We start from the raw sequence: 23,397 nt of genomic DNA, 5'->3' as shown, positions 1-23,397 counted from the left end.
TACTCCATCTTGGAAGTCATCGTCGTCGTCGTCTTCTTCTTCTTCTTCTTCTTCTTCTTCTTCTTCTTCTTCTTCTTCTTCTTTATTTCATCTAATGGCAACGCTCCACCTAACTCATTTGATAACGAATTTGAATTTGATTATCTGTTTATCCACGGCTATATAATTTGGATAGCTCTCCTAATTAATTTAGCTATAATATGTTTAGCTCGTCAGTCAGTCTGATTCCACTGCTAATTATGGATTTGTAATAGGTTTGCACTTCCTCAAACTTTCTCTCTTAGGATCCATCCTCCTACTAATTCGGACATGTTTAGAATTCACTCATGTTTGAATTAAAATCTAGTTCATATCTAATTTGTATCAGTATCAAGTTAAGATATTGGCCTAATTTGAACATGGTGTTACACTTTGGTAGCCATCTAATATTTTGTTTCTGAATTAGATTAAAAAAAAAGTTTATAAAAGATACAAGGAAGACTATGATTACCCCTCTACGTGTATTACACGCACAATGTTAAATGCCTTCAGATTCTTAATGGTGTATTATTGCTAAAGGCAACACAAATAATTAAAGAAATGAATGAGACTGTGCTATTGCGTGATGCAAGTAGCGTTCAATGTAGCAAGGGTTGGTGCCCTATCAACATGGTCATAAGTTCTGCAAATAATTCAGAACATTTTGTTAAATTTGGAACGATACAAAGAAGACTAGCATGGCCCTTAGATTAGGATCACATGAATGGGGACACATATTAGATATCTTAAAATTTAACACAAATAGCAAAAGAAACAAGTGCAATTTGAGGTTATACAAATAATATTAATGTTTTGAAAGACATCCTTGTTATGCGGGTAGTCTCCCTGATGTATAGTGCCTAAGTGATATGCGATTGTATATGCAAGCAACTATGTGGTCTAGCATTTTTAATATATATAAAATTAAAAAAATGGCGAGAAAGATGGTCACCGGTAAAGAAGAGAAAGGTGGAGAGTAGTGATGGGCGAGGCCACCATGGTCAGGAGAGTGAGAGAGAAAGATGGCAGCATGGTTGTCGAGGAATAAAGGAGAGGAAGAGAATGGTGGCGGTGGTGAAGAGTGAGGCAAGAGACAGAGAGAATGACAATGATTTAAGAGAAAGACTATGAAAGAGAAAGAGTCAAAGTAAGAGAGACAAAGATAGAAAGAGGAAGATTAGCATAGCCTTATACTAGGATCACACACACGAGAGCCCATATTAGACATTCTAGAATGTTGAACGATACATCATCTGCTAGAGTTTTGTGGTTCCTCGTCTTGAGGGTTTTACCCGCCAAGTGGCTAGTTGGGGAGGGATGTCCTCTACTCCTAGAAAATTTTCCTTTCTTTTTCTCTCTTTTTCTTTTTTTATTTTCTTTTCTCTCCAAATCTTTGCCCCCTTCTTTCTCTTATCTTTCTTTGCCCACTTCTCTTTCCTACTCTGCCACAATTGACACACTACTTCGCTCCTCCCTTTCATAGATCAGACACCGTCATTGCCTCCTTCCTCCTTTTCGTTAAAAGTCTTTTTTTTTTATTTTCTATTTGTGTTTTGTGTAGGTATACATATTGGCTAGCTCGGATCCATTGTGATCATAACAAAATCGCATCATTTCTTTCCTTCTAGTATAGCAGCTTACGGCAGAATTATTTGATTTTATTTCTGTGCGCCTTTTGGGCTTGATACAATATTTTTTGTTACTTCTCACCAAGTATCGATGACTTCTTCAAACTATCCCCTATATTTCTCTGTATATCAAAACTACAAACATCTAGTTAGAAACAATAATTTCTCTTGTCCGAAAGTTTTTCTCAACAACAACAACAATAATAATAATAAAGAAACATTAATCATGAGTTTCTTCTGTTAACTTAAAATATATATATATATATATATATATATTGATAAGATCGGAGCCATTAAAGAAACCAAACAGCATGGCCCTCATACGAGGAACGCAAACGCAAGAGCACGTGTTACTTTGGCCTACCAATAACGAAAGAAACAAATGTGATTTGGATACCATGTAGTACTAATATTATTTGATGTAGACTTTGTTTTTGTTTTTGTTTTTGTTTCAATTTCAATTTCAATTTCAATTTAGGACGGCCAAATCCACTGCTTTCCTTGATAAGGAACGCACAGATGACAAGAGAGAATTGGCTCATGGGCAATTGGGTATTTGATCCATATGTCTCTTTGTTATTATAATTATATCTAAAGGCTTGTGATCTAAATAATAATAACTGTTTGAATGAGATAGTAGTCTAGAATGCTACATAATCTACTATTTGCAAGATAATATATTACAGTCGTATGAGAACCTTCCGCTGCTCTGCTCGACTTAGTGGCACATATTTTTGACCTTTTGAGTTCTTTTGGACTCTTAATTAGAAATAATACAATCTTGAACCTTCTCTTATTCCATCTCATTTTTACCTCATGCTTTCGTTGGTTTATGGAATACAAAAATAAAATAAAATTATTCCCCTATTTTATTTACCATCTACACATCTAACTCAGGTCTATTTTTTTTATATGCATATATATATATATATATTATAACTATTTTTATTGACTTCCATTGTCATCATTTGATCGGACGCGGGAGATAGGAAAGTTCCCGTTAAAGAATAAATTTACGATAGAAAGATGTGAAATAGAAATTTCGAGAAAGTCTCGGAAAAAATTTCAACCATAATCTTCTTCTCCAAGATTGTTCTCATTGATCTTTCTTTTTCAATTAATTGGGAAGAGGACAACAAAATCAAGAGAAATGGGAACACACTTTGAAAGGGTTTCTTGTATGATTTTTCTTCCCCATTGAAGAAGAACTCGCTTTCTTGTGGATAAAGATATTGCTTTCTTTCTAGTAAATTTTGCTCCTAGGCTGTGAGTGTCACCATAAGTGATCACGTAGACCTGCTCTAAGAGTCTAACTCAAACAATATTAAACATTAGAAATAACATCTTATATATTAAGTTTACTATCATTTACCTGCGAATCTTTGTAGTACAATTCTTGTCTTTTGCATTTATTGTTTGAAAACTACGCTCGATTAAATCTTAACCTTAAAAAAAATCGAATATTTATGTATGTTTTGTTTGACAAGTGCATTCAAATTTGTAGTATTTTTAGATAATAAAAGCAACAAAAATATAGGAGGTGTTATTTATAATTAATGAGAGAGAGAGAGAGAGAGAGAGAGAGAGAGATCTAAAATTCTTTTAGAAAAAGATGATCAGATAGTTTCATTTTCAAACCATTGCCTTGGTTAGGTGGAATGAATTTGCAGGAAGAAATGACCCTGATTTGCCAAGAAGCTAAAATTACTGACCCTTATCTGTAAATATACATAAAATGTCTTGCTTTCAAGAAATTGACATGTCATATGGTATCAAAAAGGAGTTGCATGCAAGCAAGCTCTTAGTTTTCTTAAGGACTTGATTAGATAGAGATCATAAAAGACATCTACTATTATCTTCACAATTTATTATTTTGGTATGTCAAAACTTTTATTATCTTCAAAAATTATACTCATCTTTGTGAATTCAAACTCATATAGTTTATTTTGAATCTTATATATTTATGGATTAAACTTTTGCTCACTTTTATATATACCCACCTCATTTATTTTCTTACGACGCTCCAGCATATCTCCCGAGTAGTTGACTTGTAGATAAAGTATTAAATAATTATTTTACTCTTCATTTTTCTCTCTTTCTTTTTTCTAAAGTTGATCGGGTGACATTATTTTTATTTTATTATAAATAATAGTTAAGAGGTTTATATAGTCAAAGGAGTCGAAATGTCACGAGGAATAAACGAAGAGCATTAATTATTTCTATTTTGATATATTTCACTTGAGAGTAATTAGATAAAGGAATATTCCTTCAACAAAACAATATTCTGAAATCCCTATCTAGGGAAAGAAAAATGGTTAACCTAAGGTCCATTAATGTTATTTTCCCTACTACTATAATATCATATTAGGTGGTGGAACCCAAGAAGGGTGTGGTTATGAGGCTAACGGAAGGATAATCCTAAATAAAAATGCCAAACACGTATGGGTTTTATTTTAATCAGGCAGTCTTTCTCCTTTTGCAAAGGAGATTGCAAGGAAGGTAGCCTATCAACTTCTGGTAAAACTGACCATGTGATTTTATTCAAATCAATCCTTCACACTGTATTGTTTTTAATTCAAAAAGATGAAGTCAACCGACCAATCCTACCCTCTCCCTCCGTTTTTTTTCTGTTTTATTTTTTAAATTGGCCCACAGAAATTCTTCTGCACATTTGGAAAAAGTCAAGGGATCTTCGTGTAATTTTCCCCTGCTCCCTTTCCTTTCTTTGAGCCAACCACTATATATGCCAAGGTAGAGCGAAGGCAGTTCATCTGTGACCAATAGCTCTTCCACCTACCAAGTGAATGCTCTGTTCTCATAATTGATTCAGACACGAAGGAGAAGAAGAAGAAGAAGAAGAAGAAGAAGAAGATGACAAAGAAGAGTTCATGGAAGGCATTCTTGACTGGATGCTGCTTAAGCCTCGATGAGAGCTCAGCAGCTGAATCCGAGGAGAAGAAGCAGTCCAGATGCAGCTCGAGCTCCCCTTCGAGGGTCTCCTTCTCAAGCCTTAGTAATTCCTCGAGACAACTCTCGCCTGAGGACTTGTCCCTGACGCTTGCCGGATCAAATCTCCATGCGTTCACTATCGCCGAACTGAAGGCCGTGACGAAGAACTTCACGATGACTAATTTCATCGGCTCCGGCGGTTTCGGGCCGGTCTACAAGGGGTTCGTCGACGACAAGCTGCGGCCGGGGCTGAAGGCGCAGCCGGTGGCGGTGAAGTACCTGGACTCGGAAGGGACTCAGGGCCACAGGGAGTGGCTGGTAAGAGCTAACAACAAATGTTTAGATTTTGATGGTAGTTCGTTCATTGGATTTGAACAGTTTTTGATCTTGATGTTGGTGTAATTTTTGTGCAGGCTGAGGTGTTCTTTCTTGGGCAATTGAGGGATTTCCATCTGGTGAAGCTGATAGGTTACTGCTATGAGGATGAGCACAGGATGCTTGTCTATGAATACATGGCCAGAGGAAGCCTGGAGAACCATCTCTTTAGGAGTAAGTTTAATTTTGTTTTCTAATTTTTTCTTTTCCCCACTTTTTAAGATTATATTTTTGATTCAATGACTTAGCTATTGATGCAATTAAGATTGGGAAAGAAAGTTATTAAGCTTAAATTTTTTTCTTGTGGATATATGCAGGGGTTCTTGATTGTTTACCATGGTCGACAAGATTAAAGATTGCAGTAGGAGCTGCAAAGGGATTGGCCTTTCTCCATGAGGCAGAGAAGCCAGTTATTTACCGCGATTTCAAGGCATCAAACATATTACTAGACTCGGTAAGTTTCAATCTCCACTATATATATATATATATATATATATATATATATATATATTCTCTATATCTAAATATGGCAAACTAGTGTTAAAGACTTTAGACTATAGTATTAATAATATTATACTTGCAGTATGAGATTACCTACTTGCTTGCTTCCATGTCAACGAAAACTCATTGGCTTAGTCTCATCAGCAAAGTTTGACTCCCCCCATGTCTGAAGATTCTTAGAAAGTAGTCTTGTATGCCAACGAGAGTGATGGAGGCCAACTTGAGCACTCCTTTCTCATCTATCTGGAGAAGAATTAATTAATTAATTAATACTATCCGATAATCTGTGCTTTGCTGCTTAACCTCCTAATTCTTGGACTAGAAAAAGATAGAGTCTAGGTAGGAAGATGTTGACAAGCATTTCTAACTTTGAAGTCAGCAATCTAACAATTATTACAACTAGCAAAGCAACCTTTGCATCTTTGTAGGAAAGAATTCAGTAAGCTGCTACAAAAAACAAAAAATTCACATGTTTTCATTCTCTCAATGACTAAATTTTCTACTCTTCACACCACAGGACTACACTGCAAAGCTTTCGGATTTCGGGCTAGCGAAGGATGGCCCGCAAGGCGATGACACGCACGTCACGACGCGCATCATGGGCACGCACGGCTACGCCGCACCGGAGTATATCATGACCGGTAAGAATTATAGACCTCTTCTGCACTGACAACTGATTCTGTTCATTTCCAGTTGCAAACTTGAAAACAAAGATGCCTAACCAAATGATCCTTGTATGCAGGTCATCTTACTGCAAAGAGTGATGTATACAGTTTCGGAGTAGTACTACTTGAGCTACTGACCGGAAGACAGTGTGTCGATCGACACCGGCGTGGAAGAGAACAGAACTTGGTTGACTGGGCTAGGCCTTACCTGAAAAAGCCAGACAAATTATACAAGATTATGGATCCTAGCCTTGAATCCTTGTACTCTACAAAGGGTGCACAGAAGGCTGCTCAAGTAGCTTACCAGTGCTTGAGCCATGCCCAGAAATCTCGCCCTTGCATGAGAGACGTCGTCAAGGTCCTCGAGCCGCTTCTGGAGCTGAACGATGTGCCAACCGGCACGTTCGTCTACACATTTACCGCGGAAGACAGCAAGGAAGATGACAAGGAGAAGATTGATATCAAGCAGCAAGATCACAAGTACAGGCATAAGCAGAAGTATCCAAATTCAGCGATTCATGCTGAAAGCACCCTTCACAGGGAGAGGAATTGCTCCTACGCGAATAGCCTGAGACAGCAGAGGAGCTCACCAAGCCGGCAGCAGGAGAGAGGGGCATAGATTGCTGCAGATATCAACAACAATTTGGATATAGAGATTTCTTGATAGCAAATATGTTTGTTCATAAAAGAAAAACAACTTTTTTTTCTTCTCCTTTTTTGATTCTTTGTAGTGTTTCAAATTGAGAGCAGTATCACTGTATCAGTATGATGTTAAGTCTTGTCTTGATACTGGGAAAAAAAATATGCTCCCTGTTTATAGTTCGCAGAACTTGCTTCTACTTTGAAAATAATGCGAATAAAATAGAACATAAAGGCTAGATTTTTGGGGTCTGCTAATGACAAAGAAATCACTGCAGAATATGGGAACCACAATCAAATTAGAATTTGACATGCATCAGCACTTTGATCTTATTTTTCATGGGAATTCAAATCAAGTATTAAAAAAAGCTTAAAGTCCAACCATTATGGATTACATCAGCACTTTAATCTTAACTTTTCATGTTAAATTGAATCCTCACATGTGACTCCCAACATTCTCCCCCTTGTATTTGTTTCATTGCATAGGCTACAAGTTGTTTGTGACCTCAACCTACATGAGGAAACAAACAAATGTGGAATTGTTGACTCAAAAGCTAGCATGCCTAACTAATGACAAAATAGCCTTCACCAAAGTTAAGTTCTAGAACCAATTAATAATTGAAACAGCATTTAATATGCATATGTGGTGGACAGCATAACTACTTTGAACCACTTCTAACATAGGAGGATCCATTATCATAATCAACAGAACATCTTTATCAAACTCACAGATGACTACCCGATAGATGATATTTGTGCTCCCAAAACCCGAGGAATGGCCTAAAAAATGAAAATAGATCAGGACTGGGTTAAAGTCTCCCTCCTGTGTTTTGTTTGGATCCTCGTTAGCAAAATGGAGTTCCTGTGGGCAAAATGGATATGACATTTCCTTCCTGGTAGCGTTAGGCATCTCTTTGATGGCAGCTGGGGAATATTTCTTTGATCAGAAACTTGGCGTCAAGGTATCTTCTGGAACCCTCAGAGCATGCAATATCAGTTTTGCTGCAAGTATTAATTGCACACTGATTTAAATTACTAGCACGGTAACAGATGGCTGCAATTAGATGTCCTTGTTTTACAACCATTATTACAAAATTAGAGATTTTTATCATCTGGATTACTACAAAGGAGCAGATTGTGCATCTCGGTATCGAAGCATTTGCAGTGGAACTTCCCGTTGTAAAATTACCCATGAATAACCAAAAAAACATGTCCAGAGTAACTATCCCATGAGAAAACCTGCAGTGAGTTCATATTGTTCTCTTCAGCAGTCTACATTTTTACGCTCTTTTTCACACCATCAGATCTAATGGACTTTTTTCCTAGATCATTTTAGACAATATTAAAAAATGTGGCTAGCATCTAGTATAGAAACATACCAAACAGCTGCACAGTTAAAACAGCAGGCACAGGGGATTCACAATAAATAACAGGAAGCAAGGCAACGTTTTCCTGCATGATATTTGAAAAACTTACAGTTTCTAATATCGAGAATAACTCCGAAGATTGTAGTTGTTCCTAATATAAACGAAAGTAACAACTTGACAATGAAAGAGGAAAAGGAAAAAGAATGGCCTTAATACAGAAGTATACACCCCCTCATTTGCTAACAAGTGCATTTGCTAGTAATTTCTCTGCCTCCAGATGTTGTAAAGTTTTGCACATCAAAACTCCTAAATTCCACTGATGTTGAGGAAACTGATACTTACAAAACAAGAATGAAGAGAGAACATAAACGACAAACTTGATTACAAGGTGAGGTTTCTATTCATGGAAAAAAAATCAACTAATATGAAATCAGGGGAGCAGCAGTGGACTCGAAAGTCCAATTCTTCCTCTGGATCCTCTTGCTCCGCTTATAAACTTGAATATCTACAGGAAATGATGCCACACAATGGACTAATAGAGTACACCAGCATTTTACTATTTCTGGCCCTCAACAATAAGCGAGACAAGCTCATTTTCTTGTTGTCCTCTGGGTCTTAACCAAGTGGTATACATCCTTTTGAACCTCTCAGGTATCCACCTGGCAAATTACGAAATCCAATAATAAGAATTTAATGGCTGCCTGATAATCAATCTTGAGCTCATCAGAGCACTCACGATTGTTTTCTACACTAAAGGAGAATCCAGATATTTTCATCAATTCATACACACTAACAAGGTAATTAATAAGCCTCTAATACTTCAGTCCTTGTCATAACTTACATCTCACTTCTTTCTGCAATCGCTTTTCGCACAGAAGAGTTAAGTCCATAAGCAATCGAATTAAATAGTCCCTATATTACAAAGAAATGGGACACTGTTAGCAAGGAAAGAAAAAGCAAAGAGCACTAGCAGTAGTAATCTCAAGACTCATGCTTTTCAACCTCCCAGTAAGGAATCTTAGGAATTAGGACCTAAGGTGAACCTGTGGCTAGATAAATGTCAAATACTTTGCCAAAAATTTAACATAAACTCTCTAGTGTAGCTTATATAATTGTTTATTATCTATTTATATAGGATAAATGTATAAGTTTCTATCAGTCCAAGAATTTGGATTTGCTACATGAATCCTAATCATTCGTAGAATCCAAGAATATCATAAAGACATAAACTACTAATAACATAAATATTAACAAAATTTAGATGTTAATGTTGGCATAAAGAGCTACTTAAACCAAAACCTCAGACTAAAACTCTTAACATCTCGTATACTGGCAGACCTTGGAAGCTCAATTATATACCATTCATGTAGAACAACGCTAAGACAAGCTACTAATTAGTAAATTCATGATGCAACTAAATTATAATAGATGTTAGATACAGCACAAGCATTCATGGTTGATTGTTTATCCTTTTCTCAGTTTCGACAAGTATAATATATCGCATACTATGATACTAATATGTAAAATATTTAAGAGATTTTTACAAATCACACCCTACATTTTATCTATTTTGTGATTTACATCCAATCTTTGAAAATTTTGTAATCTGACCCCTCTTTTTTTTCCTATAATTCTCATTTAATATATTAATGTTATTTTGACTAACTAACGTCAACCAAGTTACTAAAATATCTCTACCATTTCTTCTCATTTTTTATATCCCTCCACCATCTTCCCCACCTACCTCCTCCACCGTTGCTGTCGCGTCGCCACTACCACTTTTTCTTATCTTCCTCCTTCCTCTTCCTCATCTTTTTCTTCTTTTTTTCTTTTTCTTTGGGAAGAAAAAAAAAGAGGATGAAGACAGGGATAATTTAGATATTTATCAATTATTTTCTATATTATAATAGAATATTTCTTTTTTAGTACTGTTTAAGTTAACACAGGGTATTACATAAAAATTATACGAAAAAAAGAGGTGCCGGGTTATAAAATCATCAAATACGGGGTGTGAATCACAAGGTAAGTAAAATATAGGGTGTGATTTGTAAAAATTATTATATTTGAAAATGACGGAACAACCAAAAGGTTTTGAAAATTATCTCAATGATACTTGCTAAACATATAGAGAGCTCTGATAAGTTTCCCTTTTCTTTTCTCCCAGTAACTCAGCCCCATATAAGACGCATGTATCACAGAGTCCCATGAACTTAGCTTCAAATTCCAGAACAAATACATCTTAGGAAGCATTGGGAAAAGAATGCAATGAGAAAATAGACATGCTATTGCTCCTAGCTAAGATAAAGGGATATTGTTAAGGACTGCGAGATAGAATGAAAACCTATGAACATTGTCAATCATGCTAACTTTGGAACTTGTAAAAAAAAAAAGCAAAATTCCAAAAGTCTAGATAATACTTACCATAAGTCCCGCAAATCCAACATCTAGAAATGAAAGCCAGAAGATCTTATGGCCGGGATTTACAAAGTCATATACACGGTTGATTGTTCCAAAAGCCCAAGACCCTATTAAAATCAAAGGGTAGTAACCCCACCTATTAAATGCCTGCAAAGGGAAAAACAAATCAATCACCACCTTCAGAGGTGTTAAGATATACTTTGCTATTACTGGAAACTGGCAATTTTATGTTCTACTGTCTAAGAAAATGTGTAAAATTGATCAGAATACGAACTCAACAAATTTAAGGATAAATAAATTGAAATAATTTTCATTTCACTTTCAGAAGCAACTGTATACAATAATCAGTAAGATTTAAGGAAAACTGCAATAAATATGAGACATTTGTGCATATGGTCAGATGGAAGCTTGTAAGAAATCTTACCGTATTAACTAAGCATTTACTCCCAAATATTTGGGGATGTAAGAGAGATAAGCTCAAGTTAATAATTCTGCATATCTTTTAAATGAATTACAGGAAAAAGAAAAAAAACTGTCATGTGATGTAAAAGTTAGTGGACTAATACAGGAGTATCACATTATTCACCACACGCCCATCTTCAAATGCCTTGGTACAAGGTATGAAACTAGATATCTAAGCTCAAGATACAAACACAATGCCTAATTGCACTAGAATCCTGTTCCTACGAGAACGAAAGAAATAGCGATGAAATCCTCAAGACTCGAGCAGCCTTGAAATTCCTTGACTTCATGAGTAATTAAAATATCTCTCACTCAAATAGGATATTCAATGAGAAGATAACCAGAAAGGTTTGTGGAAGAAACTTCGGCCAACCTGAATAATAAACAAATGATCAACAAATCTTTCTCTTGGAACACTATGATTAAGAATGTATAACTGTTTTATCACAAGTCACAGTAACTATAAAAAGTAAAAAGGTGGTCCGGAAGCTTCAAATAGATGTACAGTTTACTCATACTAGCCAAGCGCAAAATGTTTGAGAAAGTTTGGGCATAGCATGGCATGTGAGGCATCAGACTATCAGTAAGGCGAACTTTAGAGCTCAAGTAACACAAGCCATGCAGGAGTATTTTTATTAACCACATTAACACGGTTTACCAAAATTTTCTTTCTAATTTTAACTGTGTAATAAGAATGTCATGATGATTACAAAGGTTGCACAATTTCAGCAATGTTATCTCCATATAAGCCTTTTTTTATGGATTTGAAAGAATTGGACATCTCATGTTGGAAAAGAAGAGAGTGTTTTAATAGTATGCCCTGTTTTCCTCAACTTTTAAATTTATCAATTCATACTGTGTTAGTCATTGAGCAATCCAATAGCAGCACAAAAATATGAATTCTGAAGAATGTCGAATACAAAGAACTACAGTAAAAAATGACCTTCCTATCTGCTCTCGTGTCAAATTGGTTTGATCGATCACCCATTCCAACAGCCATCTGCAAGTTTGTACAGGACACATGAGATTCATATCCTTAATATGTCCAGGGAAAGAGCAGCATTCTCAAGCTTTTTCAATGATATAATATTCCAATAAGCAGTTGCAACTATGAAAGTATCATAAAGCTGGCTGAAAGTAAGGATAACATACCCGTGTCGCATTGTTTAACATGCGATTTACTTGAAAGTACGTAAACCCATTGTAAAGAATTGCACCCCAGAGTGGAACGTAAAATGTTATCAAGTGTGCTACCTGCAAAGAAGTAAAAGTGAAATCAGAGATAATAACATACTTTCCCTCAGCGTGTCTGATAAGTTATTGACATGAGGAGAAAATGAAATTAGTAAGTTTATAAAAACAAATGAGCAGTTAGACTAGCTAAGAATAAAGGTTTTAGGGGGGAATAAATAATGCAAATAGAAGTCAATAAAATAAAATCTAATACTTATCACTTGATACTATCGTATGTAGTTATAACTTTGTACATGAAAAACTTGACTTTAGAAAGAGGTCAAGAACTTTAAAAAAAAAACAATTTCTGGATCCAATAACAAATCTGTTTATGTGGTCACAGATATTCAGAAGCAGGTTGCATACTGGTGAGAAAGAGCAGAACATGCAAGTTAACAGGAGTAGACTTGACTTCTTGTGGTTTTCAGATGATTCTTATCACCAAGATTACTGAGATACAACATGCAAAACTCCTAATCTATCTTGTCATCATTAATGCTGCTATCGGGCGAATTTCTATTTACTACGGCTACGCAACTTCACATATGCAACTTACACTAATTATGCAAGGAATTTGGGGCATTGATTATGGTCACATTTCAATTTTTAAATAAACAAGAACAAGAATATGAAGCTGTAAACATGCCCAAGGAAACTGTCTACATTTTCTTATCACTTATATCTGGTTTGTTTAAACTTTCAAAGTAAACAGATTTCCCCCACCACTTCGTTATCAAACATCCACCTACACACGAGAGACAGCCAATCTTGCATGTCAACCTCCAAAGTCCAATCTAAGAAAAAAAACATAATGATACAAAACATATTTGTTCATAAAAGTATATACATAACAGCAACTTGGCAAATTTAAAGCAAAAATATCAAATGTAACCAAAGCATAAACATGGGAAACAAATGCTTAGCACCACTGCTATTCACTAGTATCATTCAGAAAGAAAATACTTTCAGAATATTTTACTTCAGCATCCTTTAAGAGGTTATCATTTGAAATAAATCACCACATTTTACACCTTCCCAGTGCTTGCAAGTTCAGTCCAACACCAAGCACCTGGTCGTCCATAGTCACTGCCTATAGAGCGTATAATAGTCATCACTAGTGAGGTCCCTGCAATAGGACAATTAACATTTAGACATGAAGGCATCACAAAACCTACTTTTGAAACTTAAACAATATAGAATAATAACAATAATGATAATAATAATAATAGTAATAATAACTGAATCCTTAACCACATATTCAATTTACTATGTAATTGCTTGCAAATTCAGCATTCCCTTGATAAGTAGCTACTCAGAAACAAAGCATTGTAAGTAATAATAGGAAAAAATCAACCTTCTGCAGCAGTTGAAACCATAGCTATCTAAATAATCAACAATGGTCACATCTTTGAAATTAATTATGATCATCCTGGCAGCAACTAATTTGACAAGTCTAGTACCACTATTGATATAGGAATGATATATCCCTATCAAAACAAATTATATTTGATTCCAAGTTTATCTAGGAATCATATTTGATTCTGAGTTTATCTATGAATCACACTTGATTCAGAGTTTTTCCAGGAGTTGTATTTGATCCCTATAAATAGGGATTGAACATTTGTGTTATTATTCATTCAATATTTCTATACAATTTTGCTTTCTCTTTGAAATTTAAAAAGAATTTATGAGTCTTTATCCTTTAGAGATATTTTAATCTCTAGTTGTCGCCTTTGCACTAGCCGTTGCATTAATTGGTATTAGAGCAGACTTCTCTTATTCCAATGGTAAATGACAACATTGTAGGCACCCACCCCGTTAATGAAGATCATGGAGTGCCGGCCCTCTAGGCAGAGGTTCACAATCTTGAAGGTGCCCTACGAGATATTCAACAGGCATTCAACAATTTGTGAATTGAGATAACCCGGAAACCAAACAGAAACTGAGTACAGGTCGGCGAGAATCTACCTTGTGATCAATCGGTACAGGTGCGCGACCCTCCCCCTCGACAAAGGCATTAGGCCTACCAGGAATCATCCGACGAAGAAGACAAAGGCTCAACCTTCGACGAGTTCGAAGAAGACAAAGGCTCAGCCTTCCTACACCCGAGCGTGATCGAGTAACCGAATTTGGGTCACAACACCAGACTATAAATGGTAAAGCTTATCGCATACAAGCTAAAAGGCGGAGCTTCTGCATGGTGGGAGCAATTACAATGCTACTGCATGCGACAAGCGAAATGCAAGTCACCACATGGCACAAGGTGAAGAAATTCTTGCAAGATCGATTCCTTCTGACTACGAGCAGATGTTAATCAATATCAAAATTGTCGACGGGGGCTTCAGACAATGACCAAATGTACAGATGAATTCAACAATCTCAACGCCCAAAATAATCTTTCAAAGACAAAGAACCAACAGATGGCAAGACACGACGGAGGTTTGAAGCTAACTATTCGAGATCAAGTAGATCTATATCCAATGTGGAGCTTATCTGAGGCTATAAACTAAGCTTTAAAGCTTGAGGCGCAAGTGGCACAAGGGACAAACCAGTTGCAGTCGGTGAGTCGAACGGCTTCCACACACCTCGCCTTGAACAAAGCAAAACATTCTTAAGGTAATGGCCACTTCAAATCAGCCGCCACTAGCAAAAACAACCAGAGGAGGCGGAAGCTCCAACAAGCTGTCAACAACACCGAGGGGCAGCAACAACCCTTATGAGAAGTAGTTGCCAATAAAGTGCTACATGTGTCACGAGGCCGGATTTCAGTCTAACAAGTGTCCGAAGTGGCAATAGATCAATATGGTCGAAGCCACTAATGAAGAAGGGGTATTATACCAAGGTCAAGGCAAAGAAGATGAGGAGCAAGTTGAGGACGGCGACATTGCAGTGACTGAGCATGGCCAATCCAACTTCCTTTGTATTTCAGTGCATATTGTTCGTTCCAAAAGTGAGGGGATATCGCAGTGCCATAATATCTTCAAGACCAGTTGCACAATCAATAAAATAGTGCGCAACGTGATCATTGACAGTGGCAACAGTGAGAACATCGTCTCCTCTGCACTAGTCCACGCAATCGAATTGAGGACAGATAAACACCAATCTCCTATCAAGATTGGGTGAATCAAGAAGAAAGCGAAACCAGGGATAGATAGGTGCCACTGTCAATCGAATGATATTACAAGGACAAGGTGGTGTGCGACGTGGTCGACATGGATGCATGATATGTGCTACTCGAGCATCCATGGAAACATGACACAGACGTGATATACAGGGGCTGAGATAACAATTATGTAACACCCCATTTAAAAAAAAAAAAAAAAAAAAAACCTGACTGACGCACGTGCCGAGCCTGCCACCCTGCCCTTCCCTTTCTTCTTCTTCTTCCCTTCCTTTGCCGTGCACGCCACCCATCTCCCTCATCTCTTCTTTCCCTCACCGCAGCCTCTCCGTTCTCCTCTCTCTCCCTCGTGGTTGCCGCCAGCTGCCGAGCTCGCCGACCCCCCCCCCCTTCTGGTAAGCTCCTCCCCCTTCTTCCTTTCTCCCCTTTCTCCTTCCCCTCCTCGGCCTCGTGCTGTGCCGGACCCATGCCGCTGCCGTCCCTGCGCTGCGCCGCCGGCCTCGTGGGCGCTTCCCTCCGCCTCACCCTCCTTCCATCGGTAGTGGAAGGAGATGAGGTGGATGGGTGGGGGTTAAACCCCCACCCATTTCCCCCCCCCTAGTGGGCTGCAGACCACTGCAGCCCACTAATCTGTTGGGGTGGGCTGCAAACCGCAGCCCACCAGCCCGGTCTGGGTGGGCTGCGGGCCGCAGCCCACCAAGACTCGGGTGGGCTGCAGGCCGCAGCCCACCTAGCCTTAGATCCGGGTGGGCTGCAGGCGCAGCCCCATTAGCCCATTGTGGAGTGGGCTGCAGTCTGCAGCCCACTATTCCAACCACCAAGGCCCTTTTGCTTGTGGGTTGGGTTTGAGCCTACCCTTTGCCTCTAGCCTAGCCATTTTGGGGTCATTTGGACCCTATAACCCTGTTTATCATTTTCACATGTTTTGATTAGCCTGATCCTTAATTTTGGGATAACATAAGATTCCTAGGATACCCTTAAACATAAATGTGCTAATAAGATAAGTGATTCTATTAGTTCGCTAATGACTTTACTTGCATGAATTAATAGGATTGACACCGCGTGAGGAAGATTTTGGGATCCCGGACTAGCTGACGAGTTTTACCATACCGTGGAGACCCCCCCAGGCGAGTAGAGTTATACAAATCTAGCATAACATAATTACAGTCATTATACCTGTGTAGGAAATGTCGGTATTAATGCATACAGTTGGTACTCCCTATTATATCTTTTGCATACGTAGTTATTTATAACATGTTCATCATAGTATTATGAGAATGTTAATGTGACATCAACATTAGTAAGATAATGCTTTACATGTGTTCGGTATGGTATACCATTGCATAGATGTATGATTGCTGTGAACGTAGAATGTAATGATCATGATGACTATAACATGCTTTATGCACTCATAAACACTGCACCACTTCCACCTATCATTAGTAGTCGAATTCGACTAGGCAAGTACCCTACTCACTCGGCCCGGGGTTAAGGGTAGAGTGTATCTTATATGACTATACTATTAGCGGCCTACACCTGAGGTCGGGAAGCCTGTGTGGCATTCAGGTAGTTATATTGCATAGTTAGGACTAGATTATGATGATAGAAGAACATGATTGTGAGGCGGGGATATATCTCTAGCGGTACCCGACGACGCAGGTTAGGGCGTCTCGTTGATGAGCCGAGGGCTCCCGATTCTCCGCCGAGGGCGGTGATGATTTAGAGAGAGTGAGATATGGGCTTACGGCCAGGGTCCCGAGTCCGATGGCCACAGACAACCGGTCACATGTAGTGTCGCCATACACGTATAGGTGACATTACCGCTAGATGTGTATATATCCCCCTCTCGATGTATGAGATGATGGATGATTGTTTCTTAAGAGTATTTACCCTGTGTGGTGAATAGCTCGGTGAGCGATGATAAGTATGATTATTGCCTTGGTAGACATGAGATGACTAAACTGCTATTTTATTGCTATGCATAATATGTAAAACCTATGATTGAGATGTGTATGAAAAGAGATTGTCTCAAGCTTTATATCTCGTGTGAACTTATCATAATACGTTTAGGATCTAGCATGTTCCAGGATAGTGATCGGTAATCTTTATCAATTGCATTGACTTAGTAAATTGTGGTAAGTCTTTTAAATAAGCATATCGTTATCGTTAGCAAATATGGGCATACATTGGATATATACATGCGATGTCATTAATTTAGATTGTATGAATCCTACTCGCCGGGCCGTAAGCTCACCCTCATGGCGGTATTATTTCGAGCTAGGGGACGCAAAGTGCGGGTAGCGAGGAGTAGCCGCTTTTCTTTCCAAAAGACGTATATTAGTGTATTAAGCCCCTGCGAGGGTGTGATGATGACGTTGTATTTTCTTGGACTTTAGCATTGTATTTTGGATGTATATTTGGAAGGCTTGTTGTGGCCTGTGGACTTGTCTCCGGACTCTTATAATTGAGTTTATTTATGGTGAAATTGTGCTGTTGTGTGCCTTGTGAAATCCTTGTACTGACAGGTCATGTGATACACCGCGTAGGGGGATTTACCCACGCGATTTACACATGTATTTGGAGGTTTGGGTGTTTCAAATTACCTATTTTGATGGCAAGGTAAAAACATTCTACTAGTGTTAATGAGTGAAAGATATACTCCTAAGCTTCTAAAGTGGAGGGGAATTCTTTTCTCACTATAATAAAGGAGCAATTAGTGGAGGATCTCAAGGAGACTAGCAAGTGTTGGTCGACAAAGTTGGTGGACGAGGTTCTCTTATTGGTGGAGTAACAAGCAAATGTGTCCAAGTATCAACTCAAAGGCGAGTTATGTTCAAGTGGGGGGCACTGATACATGGACAAGATGTCCCAATCAAAACAAATGTTAGTTGGAATAGCAATCTTTTATTTATTTAGTAGTTTGGTTAGTTTTGGTTTGTTTTGAGTTTATCTATTATATTTGATTCCGAATTTATCTAGGAGTTGTATTTGATTCCTATAAATAGGGATTGAACCATTATGTTATTATTCATTCAATATTTCTATAAAATTGTCCTCTCTTTGAAAGTTTCAGAAGGATTTCCATGTCATTATCCTTTAGAGATATTTTAATCTCTAGTAGTCCCCTTCGTGCTACCCACTACATCAACTATGCCAAAGTAGCAACCCAGAAGAGATATGAAGTGTGCAAGATTAATTTGATAATGAAAGCACTCATGTCGGATGGAGAAGAATTATGTCACGCATGAAAAAAAATTATTGTTTTGATCATACATGACTAAAAGCATTTCATTATTATTGTAAGGAAATGATACATGAACATCTGGGTGGCTTGAGCATAAAGGCTTCTAAAGGAACTTCCTTTCGACGGACACTAAGAAGGCAAAAGCTGGACATCTAAATACTAGGCTCCATGCAGGGCCTAGGGAGGGAAAGTGGACATAGTTCTACCCTTGCTAGGAGATTTGTGAGAACTTGCACCACCAAGGTGCATGGGTAATGCATTAATCATCACACTGATGATGTCCTCAATTAGAGTGCAAGAACTATAATCTCTTATTGTATGGCATTACAAAACCAATCAGCAGAAATTGGATCGTAATAAGATAAATGATATCATTTCTCTGTTGAAGGAGACTATGGATTCAATTTCTATGAGACTTTCAAGAACTTACAGAATTGTCATGGAACGTTAGGACTTTTGAACTATTCTTGTTTAATATATCTTAGTTGATAACACATTCCAGATTTATAAACATCAGAATTTCACTAAGACAAACACAATATGTCATGAAACATCTATTCTAAATTGTGAAGAAAAGGATAAATCAAATATCAGAGAAGAAATATGATCATATAGTTCATACTGTGCTGAAGTGATTGGTGAGAAAAACCAAGCTATTTTGAGTAGTAAACAGAAGCATACCCCACACATATAAGTGAAAAATGGAATCGAAGTCTTCAACATCTGTTTTGTGTTTAACAACTGTACGATGAAGAGTGAATGCTATTGTCGTAGTCCACAAAAAGGATGCCACACAAAAGAAGTGTGCACTATAGTCTTGAGCATAGCAGAAAAATCCACTTGTAGGATCCCTGCAAGATCAAATAAGGATGGCATATCATTTAAAGAATCTCCATTTTGAATCATAATTATCACATAACAGTCACAGCAAGAACCAATAGATAATGATTGATAACATGGAGTCCATCTATATATATGGTCACAGAAAGAAGTCAATTGAACTTCCACAGACAACAGGGCATGGATATTTTTTCTATCTTTGCTGCTACAGTCACCGAGGAATAGAGAGAGAGAGAGAGAGAGAGAGAGAGAGAGAGAGAGAGAGAGAGAGAGATGGTAGTTGGAGAGTGAGGGAGATACTAGAGTGATATAGGGGGGGGATGGGCAATTTTTCTTTTTTCCTGACATTTTTTCTTAATTTTCTAGATCTTTCCCTCATTTATAATGATTTTTTTATTTATATAATTAAATAAATAGCCTGATACCGAGAAAGTTGATAAGGCCAGCACATATTGTTTTCCGGATGGCTAATCATGATACTAATATTTGAAACCTTGGAAACAACTGTGGGAAATTCTGAAAGAAAAGCTTCATGACAACCAAGAAACCAATTCATTAAGAATAATTTTACTTTAAACAGTTGCATGAAATTCCTACTACTATAGAATAATAGTGGGCTTTATCCCAATCTAGTTTGTCCTTGCAGTTCAAAATATAATTGGACAAGAATATACTGTAAGCAGAATAAAAAGATTCAAACTTAAAATAAGAAGGTTGCACTTAACCAAATATTTCTGACCTTTAACAAGCTATTCACTGAAGCAAAATTTCAATCAATTAGCAAGTAAAATTTATTGGCCACCCAACCAGTGGTTGTGTCCTGATTAATGATAAGAACAGAAAGAAATTAAAATATGAAAAAAGCTATCTGATGGTCTGATTGATCAGACAATGAGACGATATATATATATATTCCTAGAAAGCCTTCAAACTGTCGCCATCAACCTTAACTAGAGAGACCTCAGTTGTCAATAAACCAAAAAAGAAAGATATTGTCCTTTGCCACAAAAATCAAGTGGTAAGCAAACAAAGCAGAATTTCAGCATGGCAATCCCAACTATCGACAGAAACATAAATATATCTAAATTTATAGATTGATAACATCAAAAGAGTAAACCAACAGTGTGAAAGAAGCATACCCCACTATGGTGAAGAGGCTGCAAAACATATCCTGCAAGATAAAGAGCATCTTATCAGATATGATATTCCACACAGGAGTTGGAACAAATACAGAGCAAGGTGCAAATAAAACATTGTTTAGAGCTCTAAAAAATTTTAGAAAGAACCAAGACCAAATGCATCATAACTGAACTGAAAAGAAATATGAATCTTGCAAGGAGTTTTATATAAGGCAGTGATTTGCAAGCAATTAGTGCTTATATAGTTTCTAAATATAAAGATATACCTACAATTTGCAATAGGCTTCCATTTTATCAGAAAAACATGTCAAAAGTTTGTTGGAACATGATCATATCTGAGAATTGTAAGGAATGAAAAGAAACATGCATCTTCCAAGGAGTTTCATATGAACCACAGCAAGAATAACATCTGATCAGAAAATAAAATATAGACTGGATAAAGAAAAGTATATGACTTGGTTAATCTACTGCACAGGTTGATGCTATGAACATGGCAACTGTAAGATTACTTTTTCCAAAAAATATCATCATCCAAATAACTCCAGAAAACATGGGTCCAGCTAGAGCCCGGCCCAAAAAGGCACCCGAAGAATATGATGCTTTTATATCTGTCTCCCAACAAGCTGCCAACTGAATTTTACCTCTCCAGAGATGGAGCTGAAGTCCAGAAAAGATAAAAAAGTCAAGCAAGGGGTAGACTGTCATGAGGTCTATAGCAAGGAAATTTAAAATTTTGTGCCACCAACATCAATGAGCACAAAGAGGCATGTGTCCTTCCAATGGAATATGGCCTAGCACCAACCAATGTACCCCTCTAATGTCAATACAGAGCTTCAAAACATGCCCTATTGTCCATGATTATCATGTGGTGAATTAGAATCTATGGATATGATATCTAGAGATGATTCTTAGACACTGAGATTTGTATAATATCATATAGTTAATTATTCTCATTTCTTACTCTTAATCGTACCTCTAATCTGATTTAGAAAACTATGGTGTTTAATTGTAAATTACAACAATGATGTAATAACTACCTTTGATCTTATATAGATTTGGTAGATACTTGAAGGAAGATCATGTAGATCTACCTCATATCAACAAACTCCCATCAGTCTGAAATGAAAATTTTAGATAGCGGATGTATATGTGTGTGTGCGTGTGTGAGATTAATACTGCAACGGAAGATAGTAATACCTATGGTGTACACGACTACAAAATATAACTATTTACACAGTATGTTACTGTAAAAACCTTACGTCTAATTTGATTAGACCCTTCTATAATCATATTGAATTGATGTGCCAGAATATGCCGGAGCATGACAAGTCAAGCCAGTGAAACTGGAACCATTGAAGGTCTGCACTTGTCATGCCAGCCACTGACTGATATTGATGAATGCTAAGACAAGAATACTTGGTCTGCAGGACCATTTAGCAAGTAACTTTTCTGCTTCAAGAATTGTAGTTTAGGTCCAACTCTCCAAAGTTCCTCCAAACATGGAAGATTCTAGAAAAAGGAAAAAAGAATATAGATTTTGATACAGGAAGTTTTCCTAATCCATTGGGCACAAACATGCCAAAGAGCTAGATGCAGAAGAATAAATACATATGCAACATTAGAAGACATAAAAAGATAACAATATTATGTGTAATAATTACAGATGAATTGGAGGAAGAGAATAGAGGTGGCATCCGCATAGGTAAGAAACTGGTCACACGCAAAGAACAAGTTTTCAAGATATCTATGAACAAGTTTTCAAGAGAAACAACTATCCATGACATAATCCTATTTTATGGAGAGAATTTTATTAAAAACATTAAGGACAACGATATTGTCAGTTAGAAGTCACAATTTTCTTTCTCGGATAGATAATCCACTAGAAATCCTAAAGATCACAATGCAGGCGTTGGAATTGATAAAAGTCCAGACCTTTTAGGACATTATGGTACAGAATGCAACCAACTGTTGAATCTAAATTTATGTTATTTGGCGTTTCCACTTACATCTCACTAACACCTAACATCAATTCTCTGGTAAAGTAATCAAGAACCGGCACTTACGAAATCGATAACAACTAAATCTATCATTAGTAGTCCCCAAATATCAAAATCTCATCCAAGAAACCTAAGTAGATAAAGACGAAAAGGTAGAATGAGATCTAAGTGAGCAAGGCCCGCAAGAGAGAGAGATTACAGAGAGGGCAAGGAAGAAGACGAGCTTGAAGGAGAACTTGTGGAGCTCCTTGAAGAGGAGGTAGCAGATCACGATGAATCCCGACCCGGCAAGGGAGAGCGCCGCCGCTCCCGTGCTCACCGCCGCCAGGGCGCGGCGGTCCGCCACGGTCAGACTCGCCGCCGCCGACGGCGACTTCATAGGCTCAGATCGCCGGATCTCACCTCTCGTTTGTTCCCCTTCTTTAGTACAAGAGAGAACGAGAGACAGAGTTGCAGTTAACGGGACGCAACGGACCCGCTCATTTTGGCAGAGGAGATTTGCGAACCCTTATCACCTTAAGGCCGTATTATGATCGATGTTTCATTGGGACTTTTGGAGGAAAAGAGAAGAGATTTGAGACCGGCACTGCCTTTGAGTTTGCTCTTCTCGCTTCTTGATTGAATTTGGCTTCAAAACTGGTCTAGTTTATCTTATTTTTCTTGTATCTTGAATAAGGTATTTTAAATTATTTTAGAAATATAAATGTAAAATAGTTGGATGGATAGAGAGAGAGGAGAGAAAAGAATGGATTTAAGTATGGGTTCAACTCCAACTTCAAATAATATTGTGGAAAAATTATT

General features: G+C 37.4%; 2 protein-coding genes and 1 non-coding gene across 5 annotated transcripts; 2 read left to right on the top strand and 1 right to left on the bottom strand.

The window, feature by feature from the left end:
- The first annotated feature begins 657 nt into the window (after window positions 1–657).
- On the top strand, window positions 658–765 carry LOC140787824 (U6 spliceosomal RNA). The gene has a single exon (XR_012108897.1). It is a non-coding gene; the product is annotated as a U6 spliceosomal RNA (small nuclear RNA).
- A 3,597-nt stretch (window positions 766–4,362) lies between these two features.
- On the top strand, window positions 4,363–7,016 carry LOC140787162 (serine/threonine-protein kinase RIPK-like). Its single transcript, XM_073135944.1, has 5 exons — window positions 4,363–4,913; window positions 5,009–5,144; window positions 5,288–5,424; window positions 5,989–6,112; window positions 6,214–7,016. Exons 1-5 carry the CDS (start codon window positions 4,518–4,520, stop codon window positions 6,753–6,755), a joined length of 1,335 nt encoding a protein of 444 aa, XP_072992045.1. The 5' UTR covers window positions 4,363–4,517; the 3' UTR covers window positions 6,756–7,016.
- Window positions 7,017–8,169: 1,153 nt separating this feature from the next.
- LOC140787212 (G-protein coupled receptor 1) lies at window positions 8,170–23,265 on the bottom strand. 3 transcript variants are annotated; one of them, XM_073136014.1, is made up of 9 exons: window positions 22,796–23,265; window positions 20,600–20,631; window positions 19,302–19,471; window positions 13,287–13,381; window positions 12,175–12,276; window positions 11,966–12,022; window positions 10,564–10,707; window positions 8,984–9,054; window positions 8,170–8,801 (listed from the first exon to the last, which is right to left on the bottom strand). In XM_073136014.1, the coding sequence occupies exons 1-9, from the start codon at window positions 22,973–22,975 to the stop codon at window positions 8,699–8,701; spliced, it is 954 nt and encodes a 317-aa protein (XP_072992115.1). In that variant the 5' UTR covers window positions 22,976–23,265; the 3' UTR covers window positions 8,170–8,698. The 3 variants fall into 3 exon arrangements, with proteins under 3 accessions (XP_072992115.1, XP_072992117.1, XP_072992116.1); XM_073136016.1 differs by lacking the exon at window positions 22,796–23,265 and adding an exon at window positions 20,866–20,914; XM_073136015.1 differs by lacking the exon at window positions 8,984–9,054 and having other exon boundaries at window positions 22,796–23,212.
- Between the last annotated feature and the right edge of the window lie 132 nt (window positions 23,266–23,397).

This window comes from Typha latifolia, chromosome 4 (genome assembly GCF_019914945.1).
Source record: "Typha latifolia isolate L0001 chromosome 4, TyphaL0001v2, whole genome shotgun sequence".
NCBI classification, from domain to species: Eukaryota; Viridiplantae; Streptophyta; class Magnoliopsida; order Poales; family Typhaceae; genus Typha; species Typha latifolia.
Note: the sequence above shows the minus strand (reverse complement) of the source record. Positions and strands in the feature narration are given on the sequence as shown.

Coding starts and splice junctions, on each gene's coding strand:
- LOC140787162 (XM_073135944.1), top strand. CDS start 4,518: ATGACAAAGAAGAGTTCATGGAAGGCATTCTTGACTGGATGCTGCTTA. Junction 4,914..5,008: donor AGGGCCACAGGGAGTGGCTG/GTAAGAGCTAAC, acceptor ATTTTTGTGCAG/GCTGAGGTGTTCTTTCTTGG. Junction 5,425..5,988: donor CAAACATATTACTAGACTCG/GTAAGTTTCAAT, acceptor TTCACACCACAG/GACTACACTGCAAAGCTTTC.
- LOC140787212 (XM_073136014.1), bottom strand. CDS start 22,975: ATGAAGTCGCCGTCGGCGGCGGCGAGTCTGACCGTGGCGGACCGCCGC. Junction 20,632..22,795: donor TCTTCTTCCTTGCCCTCTCT/GTAATCTCTCTC, acceptor TTTATCTTGCAG/GATATGTTTTGCAGCCTCTT. Junction 12,023..12,174: donor TGTTAAACAATGCGACACGG/GTATGTTATCCT, acceptor ACAAACTTGCAG/ATGGCTGTTGGAATGGGTGA.